This window comes from Centroberyx gerrardi, chromosome 16 (assembly GCF_048128805.1).
Source record: "Centroberyx gerrardi isolate f3 chromosome 16, fCenGer3.hap1.cur.20231027, whole genome shotgun sequence".
Lineage (NCBI taxonomy): Eukaryota > Metazoa > Chordata > Actinopteri > Beryciformes > Berycidae > Centroberyx > Centroberyx gerrardi.
The window spans coordinates 17348694-17362108 of record NC_136012.1 but is presented as its reverse complement, the minus strand read 5'-3'; the positions used below and the strand labels follow the sequence as shown (position 1 = coordinate 17362108).

The 13415-nt window shown below is 40.7% G+C and overlaps 2 protein-coding genes across 2 annotated transcripts; both read right to left on the bottom strand.

Moving 5' to 3' along the window:
* Positions 1-4252: 4252 nt before the first annotated feature.
* LOC139930686 (UDP-N-acetylglucosamine transferase subunit ALG13) lies at positions 4253-8635 on the bottom strand. Its single transcript, XM_071923927.2, has 4 exons — positions 8485-8635; positions 7759-7921; positions 4688-4826; positions 4253-4575 (listed from the first exon to the last, which is right to left on the bottom strand). Exons 1-4 carry the CDS (start codon positions 8563-8565, stop codon positions 4464-4466), a joined length of 495 nt encoding a protein of 164 aa, XP_071780028.1. The 5' UTR covers positions 8566-8635; the 3' UTR covers positions 4253-4463.
* Positions 8636-9749: 1114 nt separating this feature from the next.
* rap2c (RAP2C, member of RAS oncogene family) lies at positions 9750-13415 on the bottom strand. The gene is made up of 3 exons (XM_071923878.2): positions 12385-13415; positions 11855-12140; positions 9750-11219 (listed from the first exon to the last, which is right to left on the bottom strand). The coding sequence occupies exons 1-2, from the start codon at positions 12655-12657 to the stop codon at positions 11862-11864; spliced, it is 552 nt and encodes a 183-aa protein (XP_071779979.1). The 5' UTR covers positions 12658-13415; the 3' UTR covers positions 9750-11219; positions 11855-11861.

Here is a 13415-nt window from a genome sequence, read left to right as displayed (position 1 = left end):
GGAGAAAAGATACTGTAGTTGCTACAAGTCGAGAGGTGAAGACTAGAGGAAGTGGTTTGCTGTATTCAGTGGAAACTTCAGTTCTATACAGTTATGAAACTTAAGTTGAATCTAAACACAACAATGCACAAAAACATGGAAATCAGATAATGCTACTATGGAAACTACTATGCATAATCTATATCACTAACCTTTCATGAATTGAGTAAAAAATGACTTCTGATTTTGTAGATCCAGTTCAAACTTAAAGTTTCATCTCTGAGCAGCCCTAAACTGTTTATTGCCTGTAAATTAATCCTCTATTTTGGAGCCAGACATCCACCAGTGAATTGATGTGTAAGGGAGAAACATGTTATATTTTGGGACAAACAATTCAATTAACCCTCTTGGGCACAGATCCGATGTTCTTATAGCAGTCTAAAAACAGATTCAGTTCAAAGAAGATCTTTTGTGCCTCTCTAAATTCACCCATAGCCACTTATTGTGCCTTGTGCAGTTCCAGTGGGAGAGAGGACTGTTATACATGTACAATACAGCAGTTTGTACATTGCATTAAAACACAGAGATAGATTCAAGCCACATGAAGGAACTGCTGCCAGAGTATGATGTTTTGAAACGTTTACAACTACTTTGATGTGTAAGACAGTACATGTTTGAATGAAAAAATAGAGCTGCAAGAGAAGCTATGGTGAAAAAAATAGTGACTTGGTTCCAACTTCCAAACAAGCCTTTATTAGATTTACATCCAACGTCTAGAAACATCATGTGAAACATACTCAAGAGTAGCAGGCAGAACCAGTCCAAACCAAACCAGACAGCTTGTCTAATGATGAAGTGAGAGAATGCAGCATCTTTACAGCTGAACTTGGTTGGGACTTTTCCTAAAATACCTGCTTTCAATGCGAAATGTCAGACACTACAGAGAAAGGAACTGAATCTCTTAATGTTATCATGGATCCTCAATGACTTTGGCTGGAACTAATGCAGCTGTTTTGGATGAAAGGGTTGTGACACTGAACCACAATACAAACATTTCAGAAACTGCATACCAGAAGACTAGTTATATCTATGTAAAATTGAATGACATTTCAAGAAATCATGTATTTTGTGAGTGCCACATCTCATTTAGCATTACGATATTAATATGCCAAATGTCTTAACCCCTTAATTTAGGGTACTTTTCTTATTAGCTAAAAGTGATTTTCATGTTTCCTTGATTACGCTAATAAGGTAACAGTTGTTTGGTCTCACCATAGAATTAGAAACTAAGGTCATTCTGGTTCATTTTTCATTACATTTCATTTTCTCATAAAAATGTGGTCCTATCAGATCCGTGGATTGGAACTGAGAGATATTTGTTTGATTGACTGAATAGCAAACTGAGGAAAGGCATCTGGCCCATACAGCAATAACAAGTTACACACTATGGGAATGCTGCTGGATATATTCGTTTTATTCTTAGAATATTATTCAGAAGATTCAACACCCTGTTGGAGATTACAAAGTGGAGCTGGGCACAATGTTTCTTTAGGCAAAGCAGAGGCAAGAGTGAACTGCTGAACTATTCATTGTGTAATATCACTTTGTTCCCTTCACTTTAAACCAAACAATATGACAATTATGACACCTATTGGGTAAGGTTAGGGTTAGAGTTGAGTGTGCATCCTATACAGGTTCCACAGAAATTCACCAAGAAACGAAAAGGGAGGGACTTTCCTGGCTGAGAAGGAAATCTGTCAGCCTTTGTTTGGTTTACTGCTCTTGTGGAACGTCGATATGAGACATTACCTCGGTTTCTATGCTCGCATGTATGCTTTGCATTATGCTTGCCACATAAACTACAGGCAGGATGGGAAATTCACACCACTCCAAAGTAAATGCTGGTATATTTGGACTGTTTGTTTACTCTACCAGTCAGTTTGGCAGGTTACCAGGCTTTCTTTAGACGTCCTATTCTATTAGAAAAATCTAGTTGATTGGTAAACGAATGCAAGTGACTGGTGAATATTTCTGATTTTCCAGCCACGGAGGCCAGTGAACAAAAATGTTTCCTGCTCCGACTCGAAACACCATTTGGAGCTGGAACTGTAAATTAGGCTACAAGCAGCATGTCACCCATCATTTCCTGTGTAACATAACTCTACCAAGTGAAGCTATTGTAACCCAAATATGAAGACAGTCATACAGTCACTTTGCCCAGTCAACAGCATTATGAGGTAATGCTGTTGACTGTTTTTCTTAAATTGTAGTATGTTTTTCTTAATTGCAGTTTCAAAGAAATTTGACATGAATAACACATGAATAACCCTCTTATTTGGGCCCAAACGGTCGCTCCATACAGCTGAACACGGCTGAAAAATAACAGTGATCTGTGTCTTCAAAATAAACAGCAATATCAGAGCTTCAGTTCCAGTTTCACACCCTTGTTTACAGGCTGCTAAGACAGATACACCCTCCTTCCTTACAGGTTAAACAATCCACAACAGCCTTTCATACACTCCAGTCACTGAGGCAGATGGTGACGCCTGTTATCTGCACCAAGATAACATTTTAAAACGCTCCTTGTCTCCTACTGCTCTAAAGCGATATGGGCTTGGTAGAAGAAGGTATTCATGGGGCATAGGATCCTACTTCAAATATGAACAACATGGTATCACATAGAAGTTCTCTCTTGAAAAATAGGCCAGGTGCATAAAGATTGTGGCCTGTTTTGCAGTCATTACTTGTCCCACAATGCCAAGCCACCAAATGTCAACATCTGCTCTTGCCAGTTTGGACTGGGAGAAGATGGAATGCTGGGTACGCATTGCACTGTGGGACGGGCAGGGAGGGCGAGTGATGTCAGCCCACAAGGCCACAACTTTAAACATCATCTCACCCTTGTGGCAAGACTTGGTACAACGTGCCTCACTGCCATGCAGCAAATCCCTTCAGGTCTTTGTGTAAGTCAGCCCCCCCTTTTACACCATACTTGTTTTTTGAGTAGAAATGGGTTGAACTTATAAGTCACGACGTGCAGCACAGGTTAGATATTATTCAGTTTACATTCCATGATGTTAACCTTCAGCTGGCCAAATGACCCCTTTGTTTACATAAATTTAAATTTTTTACATTTACATAATTTTTTTATTTCTCCTGCTGTGTTGCTGAGCTTCCTCATAAGAGCCATCAGCATGCATTCGGCTTTGCATTTCAAACTAGTAATGAACAAAGTTACAGTCTTTGGTGTTTACTTACAAAAACACTGGTGTTACAATCATCAGAGAAGCTGCTGCTGCTATTCAACTATTGACTGCTGTGCCTATCTACAGGTACATATTAGGCTCTCATTGCACACTCTTCTTTTAGCATTACTTTAGTATTTATAGTCATTTTTATATGTTTTAGTGTTACATTCATGCTAGTCATACTAGTGTACATACAGTATGTACATATATAATATTTTATTCTCTTACTTTCTTATTTTAGTTTCTTTTGGCATCAGAGAGGACAGAAAACTGATCATTTCATTGTTCCAGGCAACTTGTTCTCTCTGTTTATATGACAATAAAGAACTTGAACTTGATAATGGCACTAGTGGAAATTAAAGAGGGACATGTGGTTTGTTGTGTCAAGGCAACATAAGAGAATATGGAGGTGAACAATTCAGTATGATGCTTATAAAGATGATGTTAATCACCCAGATCACACCTTGGCCGTTTTCCCACCTTAATCAGGAATGCCAAGCTTAGCTCTCATGTAATGAAGCAGAAGGATCAGAGGGGAATTGATGTTGGCAAGAAACTGCTCACCCTCTGTGCCACAGGAATGAAATGTATTGAGTATGAAAAATTAAAGTACTGCAAGCAAGAACCATAACAACCAAAATATGTATCAACAGCACAGTGGCTTACCTCCATGTTTAATATGGATGAGCGTCACTCAGAGAGCTCCAAGAAAGCTGAATCTCCATGAAATCAGCTTACGAAGGAATGCAGACTTCCATCGGCGGTTTGATGACTACATGGCCCTTTGTCTCCGCTTCCTCGACTCGCTGTGTTCAACTGAACCGACGCAGTGTTTGTTTTCATCTCAGAGTGCAACTGTTCCTTCGCCTGTCTCGATTACTGTATTGCACTCCGACACAAATATCCCAAGCTGGGGAAGATTTTTTTTTTTTTTTTTTTTTTTTAACACTCGACTAAAATCGTTCCAAGAACCAGAATCTAGAAATGAGTGTACAAATAATTCACAACATTCACAGTGATTTGAAATGAGGCTTATATTATTAATTCATTACATATAAAAATAGAATACATCAGAATGTTCAACAGTCTCAATGATGCATTGTTGTTACCCATAATTACATTACAACCAAGTATCATGCCGCACCAATAAAAAAAAAATCTACAATAATATGATATTCTCCAATTCACCGCCCTTCAGTTTGACTAAAAATGAGCAGTCCGGTTCAATCGAAAGTTTCACTGGACACCAAGGGCCTTGTCTAGAAAGTTGGCAAAATTCTTCGGCTGTCCGGGCAAGAAGGGCAGCAGAACAGAAAGATCCATAGTTCTCAGCGTCTCTGTCAGGGTGCTGAAACATTTGTGAAGAGAAAAGGACTTGTTACCACCATTTCACTGAACACCCTCAGAGCAGAAACTATATGTGATTCATGTACACACCAGTTTCATTGAGGAACACACACCTGCAAGTGCAGTACAGCGAGTGGGAGTCCACATGTAGCTGTCTGGCGAATTCCAGCTGGTGGTTGTCCATCAACCTGTCATTGACTACGACCAGCAGAGGCTTGCCTGCGCCGAGGGCTTCTAAACAACTACCAGCCCCTGGGAAAAGAAGATCAACATCCTTGTTCATCACTGATTTTGTTTACACGGACAGCAATAACCCGAGTATTGGCCTTATTCTAAATAAGGCAATATTCGGATTAAGTTGTTTACATGGTTTGCTTATAGAACTATTCATATTCCCGTTCACATGCTATGAAAGTATAGTCCGATTAAGAGGACAAAGGAGAAGTCACTGGAGCACACGGACAGTTTAAGCCTTTATTGAAAACAACCCTCAAAATCTTGAGCATGGTGGCAGTTCAGCCTCACCCCAAAGATGTTGGGGTGTCTTTTTGTCTGGTGTCAGTCATCTTTTCCCTCTGTAAACAAGTTTGCAGCCGCTGGAAGATAGAGCAAGCGTTGTAAAGCAGTTGGATTGCCGCTTGTGTCGCAAAAAGCCCCTCAATAATGCGACTAAAATCTAAATACTCCACATGTCTTAATGCGATTATGCTTACCTTATTTGGGTTAAGGTAATCAGAAAATGCTGTTTACAAGGCAATTTCTTATTCAGACTACTGTCTTAATTGGGTCTTATCCGATTATCGCTGTCCATGTAAACACAGTCATTGTAACTTAATACATAATCTTTTCCTAGTCAATTAGGATCTCGGCTCATTAATAATCAAATAGGGCTTATGTCTTAACTTGTCTATCCACATCTTTGCTGTTTGTATTACTGTTTGCATCTTGCTAATAAAGCTCTGTATGCTTTGTAAATATTATCCTGCAGCTTTTTTATTACTTCATTACTGGTCGGTGTGTTTGCCATCTTCGGGGGCCTGAGGACCCGGCAGCTTTCTGCAGAAACCACTGCAGAAATTAGCTAATAGCTATAATCTGGTGCAAAGCATCTTTTATCTTCTCTGAGATCAGTGTTTTCTCTTGCACATGATCGCTGACAAATAAACTTAATAAACTAAACTAAACCAGAATCAACCTGCAATCAGCGAAGAAGCGCTACTGAGGACTGCACAACCTCTGTGGCGCTCTAACAATACTCCCTGCACCTCTGACCTTAGTGAAATGTATCTGGAACTGGAATGAATGGGGCCGTCTCTTAATATCACCAAGACAGGTGGTCTGCCAATGGAAGTCCAGCCCCCCAAAACCCACCCCCCACCCCCCTCCTGTCTTCACCATGAGCCACATGACTCACTGACAATAGTTCAGTCTTTCAAATGCCACGGCAGGACTGTCTTGGCGGACTGCACCGTTGACCATGAAATACAAAACAGGATGAGGCACGCCGCAGCTGCCTTCGTCAAACTGAGACACCGGGTCTTCCAAAACAAGAACCTCCATCTCTGCACCCACGTTGTCCTCTTACTGAGCTCTCTATCTCACCGCACGTGTTTACAGCTGCAAAACCTTTAGTCACCTACAGTCGCCACATCAAAGAGCTTCAGTGTTCAGGCATCCGATGTGGAAGCCAAACAAGATCCTCCTGAGTCAAGCTACATCTCAGCCAACGGTCTGCTGGTGGCTCAAAGAAGCGCAACAAGGGCCAGCTGAAAACAAAAAAGATTCCTCTGGTATTAGTGAAAGTTATTGGCATCTCTCACCTCGGCTGTTGTTTTTATTTTTTACCTTTAGATAGAATAAATATTTTAAATGTTGTACAATTATCTTAACTTTTGAAAACAGTGCCGTAGCGGAGACCAAACAGCTTGTTAGTATCAGTAACTCCAACAAATTTGAGGGACGAAAGTTGAACGGCTTGAAGTAACCACTCAGGGTGTTAGCGGCTGGTAAGAAGTGCCGTGTAAGGCGGGACGTCCGATCTAAACAAACCCACAGCTTCTCAGGTGAAAGCGTAAATGAGCATTGATTTGAAAAAAAGCAGAACTTTTGTCAGTCAGGAACTACTTTTCATTCACAAATAAAATGTATATTCTATGCTTTTAGATAGGGCTGGGCAATAATTCAATATTATCGTTTATCGTCTTTCAGTGGAATCATATCGTGATGATATGAAGATATTTTGATATCGTGACACACATTTCTGCTGTCTGAATTGATGATGACAAGCAAATTTTACTTAAAAACTCTCATAAAATTAGGTATGGTAGGAATATTATTTGAATATTTCTGTTTTGTTTGACATCACACCTAACATTACCATTCGGTTCAATGAGATGAACATTAATTTGATTATTTAACGTGATTTTGCATACATGAACCATATCGTGATATATATTGATATCGAGAAAAATCCTTATGATTATCATGATATTGATTTCAACCATATCGCCCAGCCCTACTTTTAGACTACTATTTCATGGGTTAGGGTTAGCTTACATTTTCAACCCATAAATTTCCTCCATGGATTATATTGCTACACATCTCTCTCTCGTCATCTAAATTGGGATTTGATTTCGTAAATGACGAGTGATATCATGCATGGGATTCTCAATCAATGGCACCAGCCTCCATCCGACCACCAAAGAAGTCACTGTTGACATTCAGAAGTGAAAGTCATCATCAGACACAACAGACTACCATAAGTAAGCTTGCCTATCCTTGTGTTTTGATATCTGCTTAAATGTTGCCAATACTCTGCTACACGGCTTCATGTGTATCTGCCTTAATGTTGCCCTGTCGCCGACGCTCTGCTGCACTAATCATCGCTTTTCTGTATAATGTTATCATATTGCCGATATGTTTATGTTCATGTGTATGTGTAAATCTGTGTTTGTTTTTAATATTTGCTTTTAATTTTAGGCATGTCATCTGGCCAGGCACTACACATGAAAACCATTTGTTGGCTAACGTTTTGGCACATTTACAGAAATGTTGAGTGTGACAAAAAAAGAAGGCATGCCAAATTAGAGTTTAACCACTCTTCAGTCCAGAAAGAGTCGACACTTTGAGCCTGCTGTACTGAGAAGGAGCAGCAACAGGTGAAGCGTCTTGATATTTTACTCACCTGCATGGCTGATGACAAGATCAGCACGCTTGATGTCCTCTGCTATGAAGTCTTTGAATCGAAAGGCCTCCAGTGTGAGATGTGGACAACTCTCTGGACTTGGGAGCAGAGAGCCTCTTCCAACCTGAAGAACCAAACGCTCATATCCATGAGCTTTTAAAGCCTGTTGGGAGAAAAAGTGAGTTAGCAATACTGTTGTCAAATCCAGACTTTGTGTATTATGACTAACATCGGCTAAGTTCTCTTAGAGAGGAACACCACTCGGTTGAATAATTCATGTTATTCCCATTTTCAAAGATCCATTTCAAAGACCAAAGTCCAATTTTTGTGAACACGAACTCCAAAGCTAGACACCAGAGTACTAAGACTTGAATGTGTAACCTTATCAGGTAATCTGAATGAGAAATTGTTGTTGTGGGTCCAAGGATGCCTGCATTTTTGTACTCTAACAAGCTTTATTAATCTTTCCCAAACTCATTCTCTACGGAACAGCTCCTAATGTGATACCTGACGACATCACAGGCTTGGTCTCAGATTTCTGGTTTTGGGAACGAGTGTTCATAGGTTTTCATTACACGGACAGAAACCATTGGCAAACACAGGTTGTTGTTAAATTGAGCGGTGTTCCCATTTAACTCGGAAGCTAGCGTTGCTTAGCTACCAAGCTAACGACAGTTAAAATGAATTTGGATGGTTCCAACATGGCGGCGCGTGTGCTGTACTCACTTGAACGGCATCAGAAGACGTGATGCTCTGGATGAGCTCATCAAAACTGGTTGTCCCGACAGTAACAAATGCTGTCTTCATGGTTTCTCAGAGCAGGCTGTCAGTTTGCGGCAAACCTCACACAGCTCTTCATCCTGCCTGCAGCACGTCAGCTTCCTCGTTCAAAACAGATGACGTCACAGTCCTAACCCCCCAAAAAATACACCATGCTGCCACCTAGAGGTGTGGAGCCTATAATGTTTTTTTTAGACAATATCTGAGTGACTGTACCATTGAAACCCCCATTAAAATATATATCGATCTCCATCTTCGGACATATTGGCCTGACTAACCTCTGTTTGAATGAGGGAGCAGATGCCTCTTTACATGGTAACACCTGGGACAAAAGTAAGTGAGATATGTTTTGTGACTATAATTGAAATGTTTAATTTTAGAATAAAAAAAAAAAAAACATTTTTTCAAGTTTCAAGAGAAATGTTTGAAATTATCTGAATTACTGAATAGTATCAGCTTTTACAAAAGAAATGGCAGAAAAACAACCTGATATGAGAAAGGCGTTTTAAGAATCTATGCAAAAACTCTACATTTTAGTGGAAATATTTAAACAGATTAGTTTGATTCTTCTAAATATTTGTACAACATTATTTTATTATACTGCACATCCAGTGTTGTCCTTTCTCTGCAGATTATCTGGTCCCCCATCTTAAAAGATGCAAAAGTACAATTTTGGCAGTTGGCACAAAGGGAGGGGCAGGGTGAACAGGTCTTGTTACCAAAGACCAGTGCAACAGTGGCAACACCTACATCAATTACAATTTTGTCAAAATTTCAATCACTAGAATGAAAAACATGCTAGGACTTAATACAAACATCAAATTGATCATATAATACCCAGAAATCTTATATTACCATGATTAACATCTTTGACAGTAGCATGGCCAAATAGATAACTTTAAGATGAGAAAGTGATTCTGTGACCTCTGCCTCTATTAATTCTCTATTCCCATCATAAAAGAGCCCACTTGAGGATGAAGGTTAAGTAAAAGAATGAACTAAGTCGAGGACTTAATGTGTCAACAGTAGTGGGACTGGCATTAGTCTTTTCTACAGACTTCCATCTCATATACTGTAACTGCAGAAGGCTAGGTATAAACCAAGGTAATCATCTGTTTTACTTTGTTCTACAGCAAAAATGGAAGGACAGCATATATTATCAGATGATGGCTGTTGTTTAGGGAAAAAAAAGAAACACAATGAGACCAGGGTGAAACAGAAATTATTTAAGGCTCTGTTAAATTCTCAGCTTCAAAAACAATATGCTGTATCTTGAAAAGTCACAAAAGCAAAAAACTAGTATAAAATTAAATGTTTAAAATTGGCTACCCATGTCATTAGTTTTTAATAAATAGGTTACCACAAGAAAAAAAAGAAAAAATTAAAATACAATGTTAAATTTGATTAACAGGACCAGAAATTTTTTATCAAACCACATCGCAGCAGGAGTTATTAGATGACAAGACTCTCTGGTCATCTCCTGGATTTAAAGCAAGTCACATCATACAGTCAAACACAAACATGTACTGTGAGCTCCTTTGGTCATTCCAAAATCATCTCATACTTGGGAGGCACATCCACAACTTTGACCATTCCTCACGAAAATTGAAAATGGAAGACCTGCGTCCACATGATTTAGGCCTTGCAGAGCACAGCAATGACATTTTCCATGGTTTGACAGAATTCAGGCTCAAACAGTAAAATGGCTCTTCCTTATCACTTCAAGTCGATTTAGTAGAACATTTCCAATTTTGAGCATGCATATTTTCATACGAGTTTAGCTGCCCCAGGTACCGGCAAACAGGCAAAGTAAATTCTTGAAAGGTATGACGCAGCGCAGCACGGCGGCCTGGTGGGTAGTGTGACCGTCCCTGAACGAAAAAAACAGTTTGATCCACGTGCGTCCTGTCGAAGCGTCCCGGAGCGACACACCTTACCTGCTCACTCACTCCAATTTGAGTGTCAGCTAAATGTCTCAAATGTATTGACACACACATACACACACAAGAAAAAAACCTCAGGATTCACAACGCTGTAGTTTGTCAGTCATAAGGATTATTTTTAGACATGGTTTTCAAAACAAAGTGAGCAATAAGGACTATACCTGGAGCAGCAAATATTTGTAGTTGATTGTTCATGAGCTCATGGAAGTATGCATGCTTAAAAGTAAAAATGTTTAATTATTGTGAAATACTGAATTAAAATTAGATTCCAAACTTGAGACATGATACAAGTAATAATTAATAAAAGGATATAGTGATTAAGCAGCTTTAAAAAAAGAAGCTGCAGCCCCACAAACACTCCTGCTTATTACTTCAGGAATACTTCCAAGTTCCAACTAAAAAAAAAAAAAAAAAAAAACCCACAAGATTGAAATTCACAGATGGCCGTTCTAGCTCATTCCAATCAGTCCGTTTTCTACACGTTGAAGAGTAGCTCCATCCTGGCTCACCGCAAAGGCCATTAAGGTTGCAGTAGAATGTGTTCTACAGTCACGATATCAAAAATAGGACCGACTTCTCTCCTCGGAGATGGTTTGTGGTAGACAGTCATGAACCATCCCTTTAGTAGAAACATTGCCAGCTGCGGTAAGTTAACAACAGGGTCAAACTGAAGTTGGCCCCAGGTTCATGGGTCATCAAAACGGAAAATGGTTGTGGTGATCCTGACAAATGATGCATCTATTAAAAAAGAAGAGAAACACAAACAATAATTATTAACAGGTCTATATCACTAAAACTATGGCAATTCACAATGTGCATCTGTGTGGGCAGTTGTTAATGCTGGCAGCATTTCTCACAGCATTGAAAGTGAACTTCCTGTTTTGGAACATCATTTCATTTTCAGGATGTTACATTTTCCTCTTTCTTTGTCTGGCTTCTGCCGTCCGGCTCGTAGGCCTCTGGATCGTTTGTCTTCCCTCTACTCTTTCGGTCTCCCCCCCACCCCCACCCCACCCCTGTGCTGCTCAGACAGTTATGTTCTTCATGCCACATTCCTTTCTGCGATCTTATGATAACAAGCTAAACCAACGGTTCGCACGGAGCAGCACACCCACTCATCTTTCTCACTTCCAACGGTTGTTGCACAGTGAATACAGATTCTCTCCTCTCCCTCACACTAAACTGAAACACTACACAGTCATCCATGTGTCACATTTTTCCTCAACTTGTGAACGATTCTTACACAGGGACTCCGGGGACATTTTGTCACATTTTGTAATATTAGTGAGTGACCAACTGTGCTGTGCTAGAGAGCTCTTTGGTGTGGCCCGTGTAGGAATGCAATCTGTGGAAGAAAGATAGCTATTCCATACCTATTCCTCACTGTATCACACAGGCCGTGCAGCACTGTTCCTGCTTTTCTGGTAGTGTGGAATAGTTCATCTGTCGGACGATCTCGGCGAACAGCTCGTCCACCATGGTCTTGCTCTTGGCCGAGGTTTCAATGAAGGGGCAGCCCCACTCTTGGGCCAGAGCACGGCCATCTGATCCAGCAACCTCACGCTCAGACTCCAGGTCCACTTTGTTCCCGACCAGGATCAACGGCACCTTCTCAAAGCGCTTCACCCTCACTATTTGGTCTCGCATTGGTCTGATGTCCTGAAAGAACAAGAGGGGGGAGAACATGAGTGCATGGTTTCTCTTGAAAACCACTGAGCTATATGAGAATGTAAAATATCACTGTATAATGCAGAGTTCTGCAATAGTACAACATGAATACTTGATGACACCTCCATGCAGAGTCCAAATACCATGGCTCACTACCTAGCTAGATAACGTTCAATTTCAGCATTTGTATGGTGCACTAGGTGTGAAATACCTTGGACATTATCTGATCAGTTACCTGAAATGACTGCTGGTTGACCAGGCTGTAGACAAGGATGAATCCCTGTCCATTCTTGATGTAGAGATCTCTCATAGAGGCGAACTGCTCAGTCCCTGCCGTGTCGAGAATCTCCAGCACAGAGGGCGACGAGTCCACTTCAATTTCTTTCCGATAAAAGTCCTCGATTGTCGGGTCATATTTCTCGATGAACGTACCCGTGACAAACTGGACAGTCAGCGCGGACTTGCCAACGCCGCCGCTTCCCAACACAACAACTTTGTATTCCTTCATCGGGGCTGTCGAGGTTGACCCAGGCCACTTAGCAAGCTAACGAGCTAGCTAGACTGCTATACTCGTTGTGGAAACATTTATCAAGCCTTTAAATAGCTAACAAGCTAAACGACAAACGTTAAGCAATAAAACACCCCCCTTCATTAACAGAACCCCAGGTCCAGCACTCAGCTAGTGGCTTTGCTTATGCTAGCAAGGCAGTTGGCGAGCAAAGTTGTTGACCGTTAACGTTAGCTGGCTGGTGTTAGCTAACGCTAGCTCGCTTCTGGCTAAATCCACACTGTCCCATGCTCGCTCTAGATAAGGAGCCTTCTCAAGCTAAATCCGAACTGTAAAACCCAAGTACGCGGAGTCATCGGCAAACTTGCTGTGTAACTAGGGATAGCAAGTCACGGCGCATAACATATAATTTTTCCTACTGTTGTCAGTATCTCTAGACAGCATGTCAATTCCTGCAGCTCCTGTATACACACAAACCAACCCGCCGGTGTCGCAAAAACGCAATGCTGATGATGTCTGCGACTTCGTTCGGGCCTGGTTCTGGCCCAATACGGCGGTTTTCCTGGATGTCCTAATGATGGATGCACCGCAGATTCAATATGATCCTAAAGCCCAGTGTCTGCGCTCTATTGCTGCTCCAAGGTACAAGTTTTAACACTGAATTTGTTTTTCAGCCACTGCCCTGGGTAGGATTCATTACAATGAGAGAAGCCTGTCTTTTCCTCCAATGTCAAGCTAACAGCAAAATGGTTTGGACT